This window comes from Euphorbia lathyris, chromosome 9 (genome assembly GCF_963576675.1).
Source record: "Euphorbia lathyris chromosome 9, ddEupLath1.1, whole genome shotgun sequence".
NCBI classification, from domain to species: domain Eukaryota; kingdom Viridiplantae; phylum Streptophyta; class Magnoliopsida; order Malpighiales; family Euphorbiaceae; genus Euphorbia; species Euphorbia lathyris.
The window spans coordinates 19,870,631-19,887,181 of record NC_088918.1 but is presented as its reverse complement, the minus strand read 5'-3'; the positions used below and the strand labels follow the sequence as shown (position 1 = coordinate 19,887,181).

At 31.5% G+C, this 16,551-nt stretch overlaps 2 protein-coding genes across 2 annotated transcripts; both read left to right on the top strand.

The window, feature by feature from the left end:
- The first annotated feature begins 4,519 nt into the window (after positions 1-4,519).
- LOC136205533 (peroxisomal adenine nucleotide carrier 1-like) lies at positions 4,520-8,047 on the top strand. Its single transcript, XM_065996175.1, has 5 exons — positions 4,520-4,855; positions 6,387-6,618; positions 7,097-7,243; positions 7,325-7,473; positions 7,551-8,047. Exons 1-5 carry the CDS (start codon positions 4,713-4,715, stop codon positions 7,822-7,824), a joined length of 945 nt encoding a protein of 314 aa, XP_065852247.1. The 5' UTR covers positions 4,520-4,712; the 3' UTR covers positions 7,825-8,047.
- Positions 8,048-10,822: 2,775 nt separating this feature from the next.
- On the top strand, positions 10,823-15,111 carry LOC136206539 (uncharacterized). Its single transcript, XM_065997622.1, has 6 exons — positions 10,823-11,041; positions 11,129-11,168; positions 11,331-11,411; positions 12,192-12,384; positions 13,521-13,788; positions 14,692-15,111. Exons 1-6 carry the CDS (start codon positions 10,985-10,987, stop codon positions 14,896-14,898), a joined length of 846 nt encoding a protein of 281 aa, XP_065853694.1. The 5' UTR covers positions 10,823-10,984; the 3' UTR covers positions 14,899-15,111.
- Positions 15,112-16,551: the final 1,440 nt, after the last annotated feature.

Sequence of the window (16,551 nt, the reverse complement as noted above, 5' to 3'; positions counted from 1 at the left end):
CATTTAAGGATGTTGAAATCCATAACAGTATGAAAAATAGCATAATTGAACTATTTGTTATTTATTATGGGATTGTTTTGATAAATAAAAATTAATCAGGTGCTTTTTGATATAAATTTCAAATAAATGCATAAACTGATCATTTTTTAATAAAAACTCAACAACAGATACACACTAATAATTATAATTGAAATCATACTTTAATTAATTTTACAATAAACTTTGAAAAAATATAATAAAATAAATTAAATTCCTAAGATAATTGTACATCATTCTTTTTATAACTCATAATCCTTATATCGCTATAAGGGATTCTAAAGGATCAAAGAGTATCGATTTGTCGAGTAAATAGATCAAAGAGGATCACATCTCTGTTGCAAGTTTCAACAACTAACTTGCCATGTTTCCAACAACCCAGTATTTTCTTAATTGGTACATTATTAAGCGATCCAATACTTAAGTTGTTGAAATCCATAATAGTATAGATGTGAAAGTGGAAGTATGAAAAATAGCATAATTGAACTATTTGTTATTTATTATGGGATTGTTTTAATAAACAAAAATTAATCAGGAGCTTTTTGATATAAATTTCAAATAAATGCATAAGCTGATAATTTTTTAATAAAAACTCAACAACGGATACACACTAATAAAAACCAAAAGTATGATTCAGAAGAATTAGATAATTATAATTGAAATCATATTTTAATTAATTTTACAATGAACTTTGACAAAAAATATATAAATTAAATTCCTAATCTAATTGTACATCATTTTTTTTATAATAACTCATAATCTGTAAATCCCTATAAGGGATTCTAAAGGACGGAAGAGTAGCAATTTGTCGGGTGAATGGATCAAAGAGGATCACATCTCTGTTGCAGGTTTCAACAACTAACTTGCCATGTCTCCAACAACCTAGTATTTTCTTCATCGGTACATTATCAAGCGATCCAATGCTTATTAGCTTTATCCAAGATTCTTCTACACCAATTTTGAGCAACACCGATATCTCATGCACTGGTTCCACAGCTTCCGGAGTAACACATATAGCCACATGCTTATTTAGCACGAAAAAATTGATTCCAAACCAACCGGTTTGGTTTCTAAGATTGATGCTATACGGTATAACACTAGTTTTAAATAACTCAAGATTCACGTCAAATGACACAATCACATGACGAATCATACGATCCGGAAAATATTTATAAGTCATTGCTAACCAGTGAAACAGTTTGCCATCGAAGTGGATAGGAGTCATGTTGGACAAAATTACTCTACAAGGATAATCAAATTTTTTCCATGAATCAGTCCTAAAGCTATATAACTCAACCACGTTTCCACCACGCCCAGCTCGTGTATGGAAAATTTTAACAACTTTATAATCATTAGCCTTAGCATCAAAGCAAAACCCAACTTTGAAAAATCCATCATGATCTGTATAACCATTAGATTCGGGTAAAACCTTGATTTCTTTAGTAGTAGAATTCCATATAAAAATCTTACTCATACTATCAGTAAGACAAACTAAACCATTATAGCAGCTCGCGGCTCTGATAAACTTACGGTGTCTAATTTCCCCAGAATGAGTAAAAGAAATAGAATGATCATGAGAAATTAGATTGAAATAATTACGACATGTAACGTCATCGCGACACGTGATAAGGAGTTGAAGATCATCTTCATTGTTATCATCATCAGAATTGATCAAAGTAAGATTTTGATAGATAAAAATAGGATCGGAAAGAAGAGAATACCAGGTTTTGCAGGCGGTTCTAAATCGAAAACAAGTAATAATAGGCAATCTTAACAATATATTCATCACCAGTCTTCGGGTAGATACAAGTCGACGAGGATATCCATGGAATTCAAAAATTAACCCTTTTGATCTCAATACTTTCTTGATGCGTTTTTTTTTTATTTTGTTTGTTTCTGAAGGATCGGATTTATTAATTTATAGCACCTATTTCCATGAAATGCACTAATTATAGGTTCACTAGGATTTCACAGCATGTAGAACCCCGTGCTAGGCTTTGTTTTACATTATACAATAATTAATTATAATGCTAACAATGAAGATTACATCCGTAGACACTGAATTTTTTTTTTTTAAATACCCCTTAACACATAAACTCTTTTTCTAAAATAAAAATATAAGGCTTAACACATAATTTGTCCCTTAGTTTGTTCAAAAAGCTTAATTGGTCCTTTAAACTTTCAAAGTGTTTCAATAACCCCCTCAATTTGTATAAAATATTCTGCTAACCTTCTGAACTTGTATAAAATGTAATCAATTGATCACACGGTTGCAAATAAAGTAAGTTAAATACGAAAGATGTATTGCACACGTCTTAACAAAAGTAAAACGACAAAAATCGAGGTATGCAGCTCTAATATTAGAGAAGACACGTTTTATAGTTGAAGAGGTAATAACTTCATTTTTAATCTTATGTAATAACATTTTTAAGACATATAGAATACATCTTCCACATTTTTTTGCAATCGAGTGATCAACTGATTACATTTATGCAAGTTCAGGGGCATAACTGAACATTTTATGCAAATCGAGAGGGCTATGGACACTTTAAAAGTTCAGGAGATCAATCAATCTTTTTGGACAAGTTCATGGGGTAAATGATACTATATTAAACCAAAATATAATGATTATTCAACTTCAAAACTTAACATAAACTAGTTTTTGGCCCGTGCGATGCACGGATTCATCTTAATATATAAATATTAATAAAAATACAATCTAATAATTACAATTAATGACATAAATGTGTTATATAAATTAAATATTATTATTTGATTTTCACATTTACTTTAAATAATATTTTTATAGATAAATATAATAATAAAATAAAAACTAATATATTATATATTATATTATATTTTTTATTAGTAAAAAAAGGAGGAAGTGACACCTCAGTTCCATCGTTACTGTTTTATATTATATATAGATTACACCCATAGCCATTGGAGTTTACTCGTTTTAATATTATCGCTATTGAATTTCAATTCTTAACGGTATGATAACTGAACTTTACACCTTTTAACATTGGTAGCCACTCAACGCCTCGAAACGACATTTACGGACTCAAAATAAAAAATTCGAAGAGTTAATAATATTATAAGGAAATTTAATTCTTAAAAATTTTCTTTTTAAGATCATCTAGGTATTGTTTGGTTAGAAGATAGTGAATTTTTAGAGAGAGCTTCAATAAATATGATTTTAGAAAAAAAAATGTGGTTTCCTAGTATATTTTATTCTGAACAACCTTAATTATTATTGAATATTTTCATTTTGATGCCATTAACGGTCATTTTGAAAAGTTAGTTAAAGTTGAATGGCTACCGATGTTAAAAAAGTGTAAAGTTTAAAATAGGTAAAGTCAGTGGTCATGGATGTATATTCAACTTTATATTTTTTAACACTTGGGACCACTAAATTTTAAACTAACTATTTGAAATGAAATTTAACCACCTCAAAATGAAAAAATATTTAAGAATTAAAATTGTCCATACCAATATTTATTATAAAACCACATTCTTTATTTTTTAAAATTACTATTTTTTCGATCTTTCTCTCTCCTAACAAAACAACACCTAAATGATTTCAAACCGAAATTTTTCAAGAATTAAAGTTACTTAGAATATCGTTAATTTTTGAAAATTTTTATTTTGAGGTCGTCAATGGTCATTTGAAGCGTTGAGTGGCCATGTGTGTTAATTAAACAATGTAAAGTTAAGTGGTTTTTATATTAAGTATTGAAGTTCAATGATTATACTTTTAAAAAAAACAAAGGTCAATGGCATGGGGTGTAATTTACCCTTAATTATAACTTAATCCTTAAATGCCATTGTTGTATATAAAATTTAAAATAATAATGGCAAATATTGTAGTTTTGTAATATATAGGGTTAAGATGTAAAAATACCTCTAACGTTTTGGGTCAGGAGTAGTTTTATCTCTAACGTTTAAAATGGTGCAATTGTACTCCTAATGCTGGAACCAATAACAATTTTTTCCTTCACATTGATAAATTGAATCAATTTCAGATACTATTATAAAACACAGATATTTTGTTCTTTATTCTGCACCAATTGCATAACAATTCGTTCTGAAAAAATGATTTCATGTTTTTTATAATTTAATAATAGAATTGGAGATTAATATTTATAAATTCGGTGAATTTTTTGAATTTTTTTGGTCTAATTCATACAAAAAGACTATATTTTTTTATTTTTTTTTACATTTCAACATATGTTTATGATTTGTTACTGATAAAATGATGCATGTGTTAAGTGTAGATGCCAAGATTCATGACCGAAAAGACAGTTTGATGAATTATTTCTCAATTTAATCCAATTTATCAATATTATAGGTAAAATTACTCCGGATCCAAAACGTTAAAAGTATTTTTACACCTTAATCCATTTAATTAAAAAAAAAAAAAAATCAGGTCGATGGCGGTCGTTTTGGCATAAAACTCCAAAAATCCGTCCATACCTCTGTTTCAAACTTTCCATACTACTGCTCGTTTTAATCGTTTTTCTTCTTCCCCACCATCTTCTCTCCTCCCTCCGGTGGACCATTCTCTCTCTCTACATATATATACACACACACAAATGATCTCTGCAATATTAAAATCATCCCTTTCTCATTCTGTTTTCCTGTAAATTTGCAATATTTTTCTAAAATCTACAGATATGGGTATTGATTTTGAATCTCTATCGGAGGCAACCTCCGGTGCCATTGGCTCCCTACTTAGTACCACGATCTTGTACCCTCTCGATACATGTAAGACCAAATATCAAGCTGAGGCTCGAGCTCACGGCAAGCAGAAATACAGGTTCGCCATCTATCTGTCTCTTTCGCGCGTTATTTTGGATTTATTTTACATTTTTGTTGTTTTTTGATTGATCTGTGTATGTCTTATCGTGTTTTATAATCGTGATCGCGCGAGGGAATGGATTTTCTAGGTTTGATTATTGATGGTGATGTGTGTTGTCTGACTTTTTTTAATTTGTATTTAGCTTGAGTAGGTGTATAGGTCTGAATTGAAATTGTTTGGTTAAGTAATTGAGCTTTTTGTATGATTGTGGAGCTTAAAATTGGTATATGAATAAGGATCTTTTAGCAATGTGAAGAACAGACCTATTGCAAACTTTTCAACTGTATGTATTTAAGAAGTAAATCATAAGATGATAATTTCAGTCAAGGTCTCTTAATTATAGATTTGTTGATATGATATCCGTAACTGGTCAGCTGTATCCCTTGCAATGTTAATGAAATTGCATCTTTCTGGGTTATGTTTATATGTACCTTTCCAGGGTTCATGATTTCAAGTTTTATGGCCTATGTTTAAGTAGTGATGTGTCTTTATTGCTGTTGAGATTCTGGTGCTTAAAGGCGTCATATAGCTCCGTTGTTGACTTGACATAGGCTGCAACTTCTTTTTCTTTTTGGTCTATGATTGTTGTAATATTAGTTCCCCAAATAAATCGCATTCTTGTCGAGTTTTCGGTTGTGTTTACAGTGGGTAAGGTTATAGTGCCATACTGGTGTTTGTACATGGCATTTCGGTCGTTTTAATTCAATGCTAAAGCTACTTCCGAGTTAGTGATGCATAAATTTGGCCCGACTGATTAGTGGTAAAGTTTGGCATGCTTGATGAAGAGAAACTTAGATTGTCGTCCCGTGATCTTATGCTTATGCGATATGGTCAGTTTTTATGTTATTATTCTTTAATGGAGTGAGTAACATTAATTAACTTTCGAATTATTAAAGCAAATAGACTGCGTGTAGAGACTTGGAAATGTGTTCATAAAATGATTGTGCATTAAAACTAATAGATGAACTGTCGTTTTATTCAATGAAAATCACTCCCTGAACCGAAGTGCTTATGCCAATGGATAGCTAAGCTCCATTCCAATCCCACCCCGTGGAAGGTGGGCTTCTTCACTCCACTTACCAAGGTGAATCCCGGAAACCATGACTTTGCTTGTTCATATCCGAGTTCACACCAACGAAAAGGATCAAGATCTTTCTTTATTATCTGTAATGGTTTTCTTCTATCTCTTGTAGATGCCTGTGCATTAAAACTCCCTCTCTCTCTCTCTCTCTCTCTCTCTCTCTATTTATATTTGTATGGTCGGTCCGTCCATTCTTTGATTTCTTTTGCATTAGAATGCTACTTGTAAATTTTAATGTCTTCCCTATGGCCTTTTGACCATAACCTGGATCTGTCATTAGTTCTGCTTCTGCAAAATTATAGATATTCCAATATTAGGCCAAGTTCCATGTTTAAGAACATGTTTTTCATTGTGATGCATGTTGAAGGCGTTAAATAGTTTATTGATTTTGTTTTATGGCTTGTGCAGGAATTTATCTGACGTTTTATGGGAAGCGATATCGAATGGACATATTGCTTCATTATATCAAGGATTAGGGACAAAAAATCTGCAGTCTTTCATTTCACAATTTGTTTACTTTTATGGATATAGCTACTTCAAAAGATTGTATGTGGAAAAAAGTGGTTCCAAACAAATTGGAACAAAAGCAAATTTGCTTCTTGCTGCTGCTGCTGGTGCTTGCACTGCTATTGCGACTCAGGTTGGTGAGCGATCATTGTTAAAGTCATCCTATAATGTGGAATACATTACATTATATGTTAAAAAATTTGCAATCAAATATGGTATAAATGGACTTTGAAATATTTCTTCTGCTGATAAGCAATCAAAAATCAAAATTGCTAACGTTAGCATATAACCTTAAGAATATAATTACTTGGTATGCGATGAGTGGAAACTATGATTGCAATTGCCATAATTTTTGGTCATAGATGTGGGATCTGTTCTTAAATGATTTGAGGGTCTTAGTTTTGGCACATTGCGTGATTTTACCGAAGCAGGTTTAGAAAAAAGGCGAAAAGCGTCCTGAGTCATACTAATTGTTGGTGTGGAGCATCTTAATGTGCTTGTGTTTTCACTTAATACTTTGTTATCAGTTTTTTTTTATCTTTCATTTTATTATCGGATCATTTCCGATTGTTAAAGCTTAAGAGTTCATTCTGTGTTCCATTTCTCTGTAGCCCCTAGATACAGCTTCCTCAAGGATGCAGACTAGTGCTTTCGGCAAGTCCAAAGGACTGTGGCAGACATTGACAGAGGGCAGGTGGAGTGATGCATTTGATGGCCTCGGCATCTCTCTTTTACTGACCACAAATCCCGCAATTCAGGTACTTGACCTTGTAGTTTAAAATGATGGCATAATTGCTTCCAAAACGAACTATGCTGAGGAAAACGGTTATGTTCTGCAGTACACAGTGTTTGATCAGCTGAAACAAAAACTTCTCAACGGAAATGGGGATGCAGGAGCTTCCGTACAAGCCCTTTCCGCTTTATCTGCTTTCATTTTGGGTGCGGTATCGAAGAGTATTGCGACAGTCATTACATATCCTGCAATCAGGTGGGTGGCTATCATCTATCTTTATCCATTTTCGTTTTCTTAATAGAATCGACCAAATTGACGGGTTGTTCCTACAGGTGTAAGGTAGTGATTCAAGCAGCAGACGATGGTGAGAGTAAGAAAAGTAAACCGAGATTGAAGAAAACATTGCCCGGAGTAACACATGCAATATGGAAAGGGGAAGGGGTTTTGGGATTTTTCAAAGGATTAGAAGCTCAGATATTGAAGACTGTACTAAGCTCAGCATTGCTTCTAATGATCAAAGAGAAAATTGCGAAAAGTACATGGGTTATCATGCTGGCAATCCAGAGATATCTGGTGTTGACAAGAGGCAGAATAAAAGATGCCTGATGATCTGATCTGATCATATGCTTCATATCTTCAAGTTGTTTGTAAATAGAGTGGATTTTATGATAATGAAGAAAAATAGAGATGGGATTATAAAATTGAATGATTCAATGGGCGATGAATAAGTAATCTAAACTTCAGGATTAATTGCTATTCAGCAAAAGATGCAATTTTTACCCTCAGGAAAGGAAAAATTGTGAGAATAATATAGAGATTGATTTTGACTTGTGATATTGTTTTAATTTAGTACCAGTTTCTGATACTGCATATCTAGTGTAAATTCAAGCAGTGACGGATCAAGGGCGTGCTGGGGGCTTTAACACTCATTAATCGCGGGTAAACTTTGGAAAGTTCAATGAAAGTTGTGTTAAAGGTTGCCATGTTTGGTCCCAGTTATTTCTTTGTTTGAGATGAAAGATTTGTAGTGTGCTGCAAAACGACTTGTTGTGTTGCTTGAAAACGTCATATCGGCAAAGCTACAAAACTACCTAAATTGTTGGCAGAGAAACGACTTGTCGTGTTGCTGGAAAACGTCATATCGGCAAAACTACCTAAAATTGTTGGCAGAAGAAAACGACTTAATGGTGGAACAAGTTGGTTGTTGAAGCCCATATATATAGATAGAGTTTTTATTATAAAAAAATTTAAATATTTATTTATAATAACATTTATTTGATGGCTAAACGTCAAATTTATAGGTGCAAAATTTAATAGTATATCCAAAATATGTATATTTTTCAAGGGCAAAAGTAAAAAAATAAAAAAAAAAATCGTGGAGGTTTGTGTTTAAATGTTTGCAAATAAAGGTATGTAGTGCATTTTCTTTTACAAAACAATATATTTAAATTTATATTGTTAAGTTCCGATTGCAATTAAAAGTATTTAAAAAAATTAAATTAAATTATAAAAAGTAGACATCAAAATCAAATTGCAACGATGTAAAATGAATTCAAATATTAATTTAGTTCATAAAATGTCAAATTAGTAAAAAAACGTAAAATGTCAACCATATGATTTATTTTGTCGATTTAGAGAGTTGTTCTTTAGGGGGTTGTGTTTTATTAATATGCAAGAATAATTTTTTTGAGATAAAAATGTTTTTGGTTGTAATCAGAACTTATAACTGTATAATTGTAATCTTTTATTTTACAAATCTTTTATTTTACAAAACATACCTGTATAATTGTAATCTTTTATTTTACAAATCTTTTATTTTACAAAACATACCGCATTCCTCCATTTTGTAAAGATATATTTGAATACAAAATTTAATTAAGCCTCTCTGAATCTTTTAATAATTATATTAGTAGACACTCATAAATTTTAAAATAATTTTAACAACCTTGTATTTTAATTTTGATTTCGCTATAAAACACTTTTGTCCAGGGGAACTAGCCGGTTGGAGCTTCGATTAGCCCTTAGAATTTGATTCAAAATAACCGCTGGGTCCGCGTGAAGGAAAGCAAGAGTGGCTTATGTAAGGTCGGTGTGTCAATGTTGGATTTATGTCGTGATTCTGTCATATCAATTATCAGTTAATGTTAAATGAGTTTACTTAACTCAACTTTTTTTTTTTTTTTTTTGTTATATGTGATTTATTGTTGTGTTTTTGGCTCATATATAACTTTACATGTTCTCATGTAATGGTGAAAATATAACGGGATATAGTAATAATTTTAAATATTTTATGTTTTTTTATTAGTAGGCTAACCATAACCATTCAAAAACCTGTTAATATATCATATTTAGTTCATGTAATGTGTTTACAAGTTACATATAAAAATATGGAGAGTTCTAACCATGTTTGCAATTAATAATTGTAATTTTATTACCTTAATTAAGTTAACATGTAAACATATAAGGGAATACGATAATAATTTTAAATATCTGCATCATTTTATGTCTTTTTCGAGTTAACAGGTCAATTTTAATCCAATAAAAAAATGTACGTGTCAATTTTATGCCAATCCAGAAATAATCCATTACCTACTGATGAGGAATGTGGCAGCCCACTAAGCCCAAACCGATCAAACCAAGACTAGTAAGACTGTTTTTTTTTACTGAAAAAAACTAAACTGAACTGAATGTTATTGAATTGAATTCTACTAAAATTGAAATAATAATATAAAATCCTTAAAAAATAGCAATAATTAAAATAAAAAGCTTGTAAAAATAATAATGGTTCTAATAATAATAATAATAATAAATAATAATTATAATTATAATAAGTTATGATAAGTTATTGGACTGAACTGAATGCTATTGAAATGATTGATATTGAAATTAAGTAACAAACTAGTCTTGATCACATGCACCTTAATGAGTATATATAATTTGCTCATTCACCATTAGATCTAGGCTTATTAGAATCCTAAGGTGAAGATTTATAGCATCATGATGCTTAGATTTAACAGAAATGTTCACATGCACCTTAATGAGTATATATAATTTGCTCATTCACTCAAACAACAGGGCTTAAGTCCTTTTAAGCCCGTAACCCCACATTCATTATAAATATCCCTACAAATGAAATGTATGAGCTCTCTCCACTCTATTTTATCTCTCTCCTCTTATGTTGCTACTAACTTTAGCATTGGAATTTATACTGAAGGTCTCTGACGATTGGAATGACAGCAATCTCGCATTATATAATCGATCAATTCTGAAGAGCCAACATCCTCATTATATACTATTCAAAATAAAAATTTATTTCTTATAATTTTACATGGAAACTATCTTTAAATTAATAAAAGTATAAATTCTTTTATATTATAGTATAAATTTTGAATACAAAATGAAATTAATAAATAATCTTTTAATCCAGATTCATATTCAAAGTCGTAGGTTAATTTGACCAAATATAAAAAATTAAGGACTTAATATGTTCTTTGAAAGAAGGATTTAATATGTTAAAATAAAAATTTAGGGTGAATCCACCAAAGTTAGAATTTATTGGGTGCTGATGAAGCTTTTTGCCTTCGTTCATTCCTCAAATAAGTCGATGCAGACTTCTCGCTTGTAATGTAAGACAAATAAAGAAAGATAAATAAAAATTAAATTATCAACAAGCTCGACGCGCAAAGGCTTTTGCCACCCAAGGTAACGAGACGAGATCTGGCAGTGGAGAAGAAGAAGAAGAGAGGTCTTGGTTCTACTTCCAAAGATGATGTCAGGCAAATACACAAGTCTTGACAATCAAAATGTCTCGGGATCGGTAGCTGTAAGTATTTCATTGAAGTTCTGTATCTTTGATTTCATCAGCTGATTTAAGATCTATAATTGGCTTCTCTCTCCTTTTATCTCCCAGTCTGTTCCAGATCCAGGTCATGTCTCTGTCAAATTCGCCGGTACGGTTTCTCAAATTCCGATTCTGTTGTGTTCTTTGATTTTGGTGCAGTTTTCATTTCTGTTTTGCAGTTAGGAAAATGTAGGAATGTGTTGATAATTTGATTTCTCGTTTTAATTAATCTTCGTGTTTAAGGTATGATTGGTTGGTCATTTGGTTGCAGATTCAAATCTCGAGACCTTCCCTCCATCAAATGCGCAAGGCAAAATCTCCGGTGCAGCTCGCCCTCCTCGCGATGCTGATGGTATGCTATTGAACTTTCATTTTAAATCTTTGATGTTATTTTGAAATAGCTAACTAAGATTATGATCTTAAAGTCTCTGATGGATCAAAAGATAGTAAGTAATATTTTGTGTAACTTGCAAATTGAAGGAGTTAGACTTTAGGCCTGAACTGTTCACTTGTTTCTTCTTAAACTAGTTGGTGTGTCGGGGCGACATTTGCTTGTGTGTCAACTATCCAAGGTTGATCTAAATATAATTATAGGCGAGGATACCACAATTAGGAGCATAATATTTATTTTCTGAAGTACCAGTATAATATGAAATCATACTAGAGCGATAGTGACTTGGCGACCATCTTCTGTCAAATGGAAATTGAGAGATGTGGCTCAAAAATGATATGATCACATCTTCAACCCTGAACTGCACACTGCTCGTTTTTCTTGTTTGGGATCTTTATTACCATTAACCAATAAGAGAAATGACCTCTAACATGAATGGACTGTCAAATGAACTTGTATATATATATATTTATAGTGTTTTGAATAAACTCTGTGAAATGGATTTAAATGAATGGTGACACTGATCTGCTTTCATTTGATTTACAAAATCTAGTATGCCAACTTTTTTGTTTAGTTTGGTGAAAACTAGAAAGTTGTTTTAAAAAAAAAAGTGTTGTTAGGGTCTAAAACATGCATGTTACACATTTTTCACTACCTTGTGCAAAGCCTCTCATGATGTAAATCTATCTGCATTTGAACTTTTCACTGATATCTGCGTAATGGATTTTATTTTTGCTGTAGATACATTTTCAAAACCTGTTTCTGGTTCTATTTCTGAGGAACCCCAGCAAAGTGGTTGGCTGAGTAAATTCACAGTTGCTGCGTATAAACCATACTTTGATATAGATACAACAGATGTTTTAGAGAGAATCAAAGATTCCCTTTTTCCTTTTAGAGGAACCTTCACTGAGAAAACTGCTACCAATCCAGATTTGTAAGTTTCCTTCACCAAAGTGTGTTTGTCTTTCTGATTAATTATTTGTTCAAAGTCAAGTTGCTATTAATATTGAATTCATCACGAACTTTTTGTTCTTGATGTCAAAACATTTCCTGTATGCAAGTAAAATTGTTAATTGTTGCTTGGCAAGATAGAAAAAAGAAGGGTCGAAAAGAATGTGACATTTATAATATGTCAGTGTTTTATCTACTTGTGTGTCTGAGTATCTTATTCTCAAGAAATTTAGTGCCTACTTTATCTTTTATTTATTTTTATCTGATTTTAAATTTAAATTTCTATAGCATACCCTGGTACTTGGAAAAAACAATCAGCTTAACTAAAGTAATAAAATGCTTTGCTCATCTTTCAATTAGCGGCCACATCATTTTGAATCCTTCATAGGGAGAAAACTGACTTAGGCTGCAGTTTTTATTTTATCTTATTTAATTTTTAAAATGTAGTAAAAGCAGAGGCCATAATTGACAAAACCAATTGTTTTTCTATTTTCTGTCAGTACACTAATTATTATACAGTTCCATTGCAGCTCTTATATATATGTATAATATTTTATATTTTTCTACACATACAAAGCTATTTAGGTTAAGCTGCTAGTATAAATAGATACTGGATTACAAGTTAATATGAAAGGGCTATATATTATGATGAATAGGGAATTATATGTGGAAGAGCAGACTTGTACTAACTGCAAACTGGTCAAGGGAAAATCATATAAACTCTCAAGTTTCTCTATTTATCTGTGGACCTCCCTCTCTTAAAAGTGAGAACTCCTGAGAATTCATTCTTCGCTTATGGATTATTTATTTGCTTTCAATTTTGGCTTCTGTTGTATCACCTAATATATATCCCGAAATTAATTTTGAGGTTTGAAAAACTATTAATTTTTCCTCAGATTACCTGAAAAAGTAAATAAATGTTATAACTCAAATGCCTTGTTGCTTGTTAACATAATGATGAGAATCTTCTGCTTTTGTGAGCTTCATGCGGTGCTAATCACTTATCAGCCTAGGGAATCCATTATGTATGATGCTTGCACAATACTTATCTGTCTTCCCTCTCTTCCGCTTTTATTTCCTTTAGATAAAAAGGTGTCTTGAATTTCAATGTCTGTGCAGGTATGGGCCATTCTGGATATGCACTACCCTGATCTTTGTAGCAGCTTCCATTGGTACCTTTGTCACGTATATAGCACACAAACTTCAGAAGAAAGAATGGGAATATGACATAAATGTGGTGACTTGGTCTGCTGGTCTCTTCTATGGCTATGTTACCATTATACCTATTGCATTGTATGTAATCCTCAAGTACTTCTCAGCACCGTCAGGCCTTGCCCAGCTGTTTTGTCTTTATGGTTATTCTCTATTTATCTTCATTCCAGCATTGGTAAGTCTTTTAGCTTGATGTGAACTTTTTTTTTCTGCACTTCACATTCAAGTATATATATATATATATGGCAAAATTTTCCTACCAGTCAAAAGAAGAAAATAATTTTGGGAAAACTATATACTATTCAAAACAGCTGGGGAAAAGATTTGGAAGAAGAGAACCTAATTTTTTTTTTTCTATGGAACTCAAATTTAATTGACATAGCTGTCAAATTTCTGTTAAACTTTTGTAGTTTCAGTAATCATGGATATAAGGTACTCCTGTTTCAAACTAGATGACATTTTAAGAGAATGCACAAGAATTAAGAAATGTAATTACTTGGTTCACTACTTTAACTAAAAGACTTTGTTACCCTTATATTAATTACAACCACTAATTAACGAATCACTTATAAAAGCAACTCAAATAAGGGTATATTTGATAAAAAAAAATCAATTAATGTGTATGGATTACTCAAAACATCATGTATTATGAAACATAAACTTTTATCTGGAAAGTCATCTATTTTGAAGCGGAGGGAGTACATTTGATGAGATCTTTCAAGACAATACATATGAGGTTTTCTATGGTATCTGGGGAAAATTCTGATATTGAGTTGTTGTTTCGCAGCAACTTATGGTTATTTAGCTGTAGTGATGATGACTGATGTGCAACATTTCTGTGATTGGTCATTATTGTTGAATCTAGAACCTATGAATTTCTGTGCTTCTCATGATTAACCTACGAAGCTTAAGTTTTTATCGACTGTCGGGAACTCCAACTAGATCATCCATACGCTTAGAAAACCTAAGATTTTATGATAAAAAAACTAAGTTTCGAGTTTATCCTGTGTGTGTGTGTACGACTAATTCGAAGCTTCACATCGGTAATCAGCTAAAATTCTTGTGTATTTGGTTGCAGTGTCTATCGATTGTGCCCGTGGAAATTTTCAGATGGGTTATCTCAGGTGTGGCAGGTTTCATGTCAGCATCCTTTGTGGCCCTTAATCTTCGAACCCATATTAAATCTGCAGGTGAAAGGTGGTTTTTGATTGTAGCTACCATCTTTCTATTGCAGCTGGCTCTATCTGTGGTTTTGAAGATGTACTTGTTCACTGTCACTGTATGAGGATAAAAAGAACTATCATGAAGAGATTGTATATCCCAAGGAAACCATTTTTGTGCACATTTAGCTTATATTCTTTCTCCACAATATTATGCTTATATAGAATTGAACAGTAGCATCCCCTTGTATTGATTCATTTGAGGAATATGAATCATATGATTTGAACGACTATCATATTAACTCTACTATAAAGTTAGTGACTACTTCTTTAGAACCTGTTTGGTTTAGCTTTTCACAGCTATTGTTTGCTGTTATTGTTAGTTATTTGCTGTTGGATTAATTGTACTCATGGTTCCTCAATTATTAGAAATGAAACGCCAATGCCACCAAACTTTATTTTTTTAATATTAAATTTATTTTTGATTTGATTTCTACTGTAGTCCTTCTAACTATATTTTGATAATAATAGTCACTGGAATAAATACATGGACGAGGAGTCTCAGATTTTTCACGTGCATTATTTAACAAAAGAAAACCGATGTCAATTAAATCGACTTCACCTGGGTTAAAAAGGAATAGTTTCGTGTCGATTTTTTTTTTTTTATTTATTTATATAAACATGTTAGGTTGAGTTTGATAATAGGTCATTTTTATAATCCTTTGTTGACGTGTCTATTTCGGTGCAATCAAAAGGACCACAGAAAATGCAAAGTTATTTCTGATATTTGGAGGACTGCAGTTAATAATTTACTGTTTGCTAATGATAGAAATCAGTGAAAAAAACAAAATGGAGATCCAACAAGAAAAGGAAGAATGAAAACGGCTGCTGCTTATTCTGCCGAGTTTCATTTGGGGACTTGTAAAGTGCTTAGTATAAATCAACTACAATTTGTTGATTAATAGTCTAATAGCACTTATGTCTTGACAGAAAATAAGATCCACAACATGAGGATGAAAAAGGGTGGTCTTGGAGAGCTATAATTGCTCAATCCATGAAATGACAGATTCACCATCTTTTGTCTGCAGAGGAAAACACAGACAAAAAAAAAACATTGGGGAATTGATATTAACATGGAATTGATAATAAATTTTTTAAATATGATATTAACAAGTTTTTGGATGGTCAATATTAATATATTAACCGGAAAATAACATAAAAAATTTAGAAATATTACTATATATTTTATGTATTTCTAGATATTAGCATCCTATAATAAAATTACATATGATATGAGAGCATACGATACAAATCAACATTAATTCAACTGTTCAATTATGTCAACAGGAATCAGATAATTGCTATCGCTACGGTGAGTTCATAGAGTTGTAGTCATTATGACTTGCTTTTCATGGTTGGCAAGATAAGGCGAAGTCAACTGAAAAAGGGCCTGGTGGCTTGTGCAACCCAACCTGGGTCCCTAAGTCTTCAATTGTGGTAATTAGCATTTAAGATAAATTAAAAAATAATAAGGGTAATTAATTTATTAGTCCCTATATTAAATTATCTGCTCTATATATACACTATCACCTCCATATATGCCTATCAGGCCCTTTTTCAGTTACTACCTGCTCTATATATACACTATCACCTCCATATATGCCTATCTAGGTCGACACGTAATAGGATTACTACAAAATCAAAGTTTTGCTTAAAAGTCGATAGAACATAGAACAGCCAAATAATGCTCTAAAATATTTTATTTTAGATAAAAACAG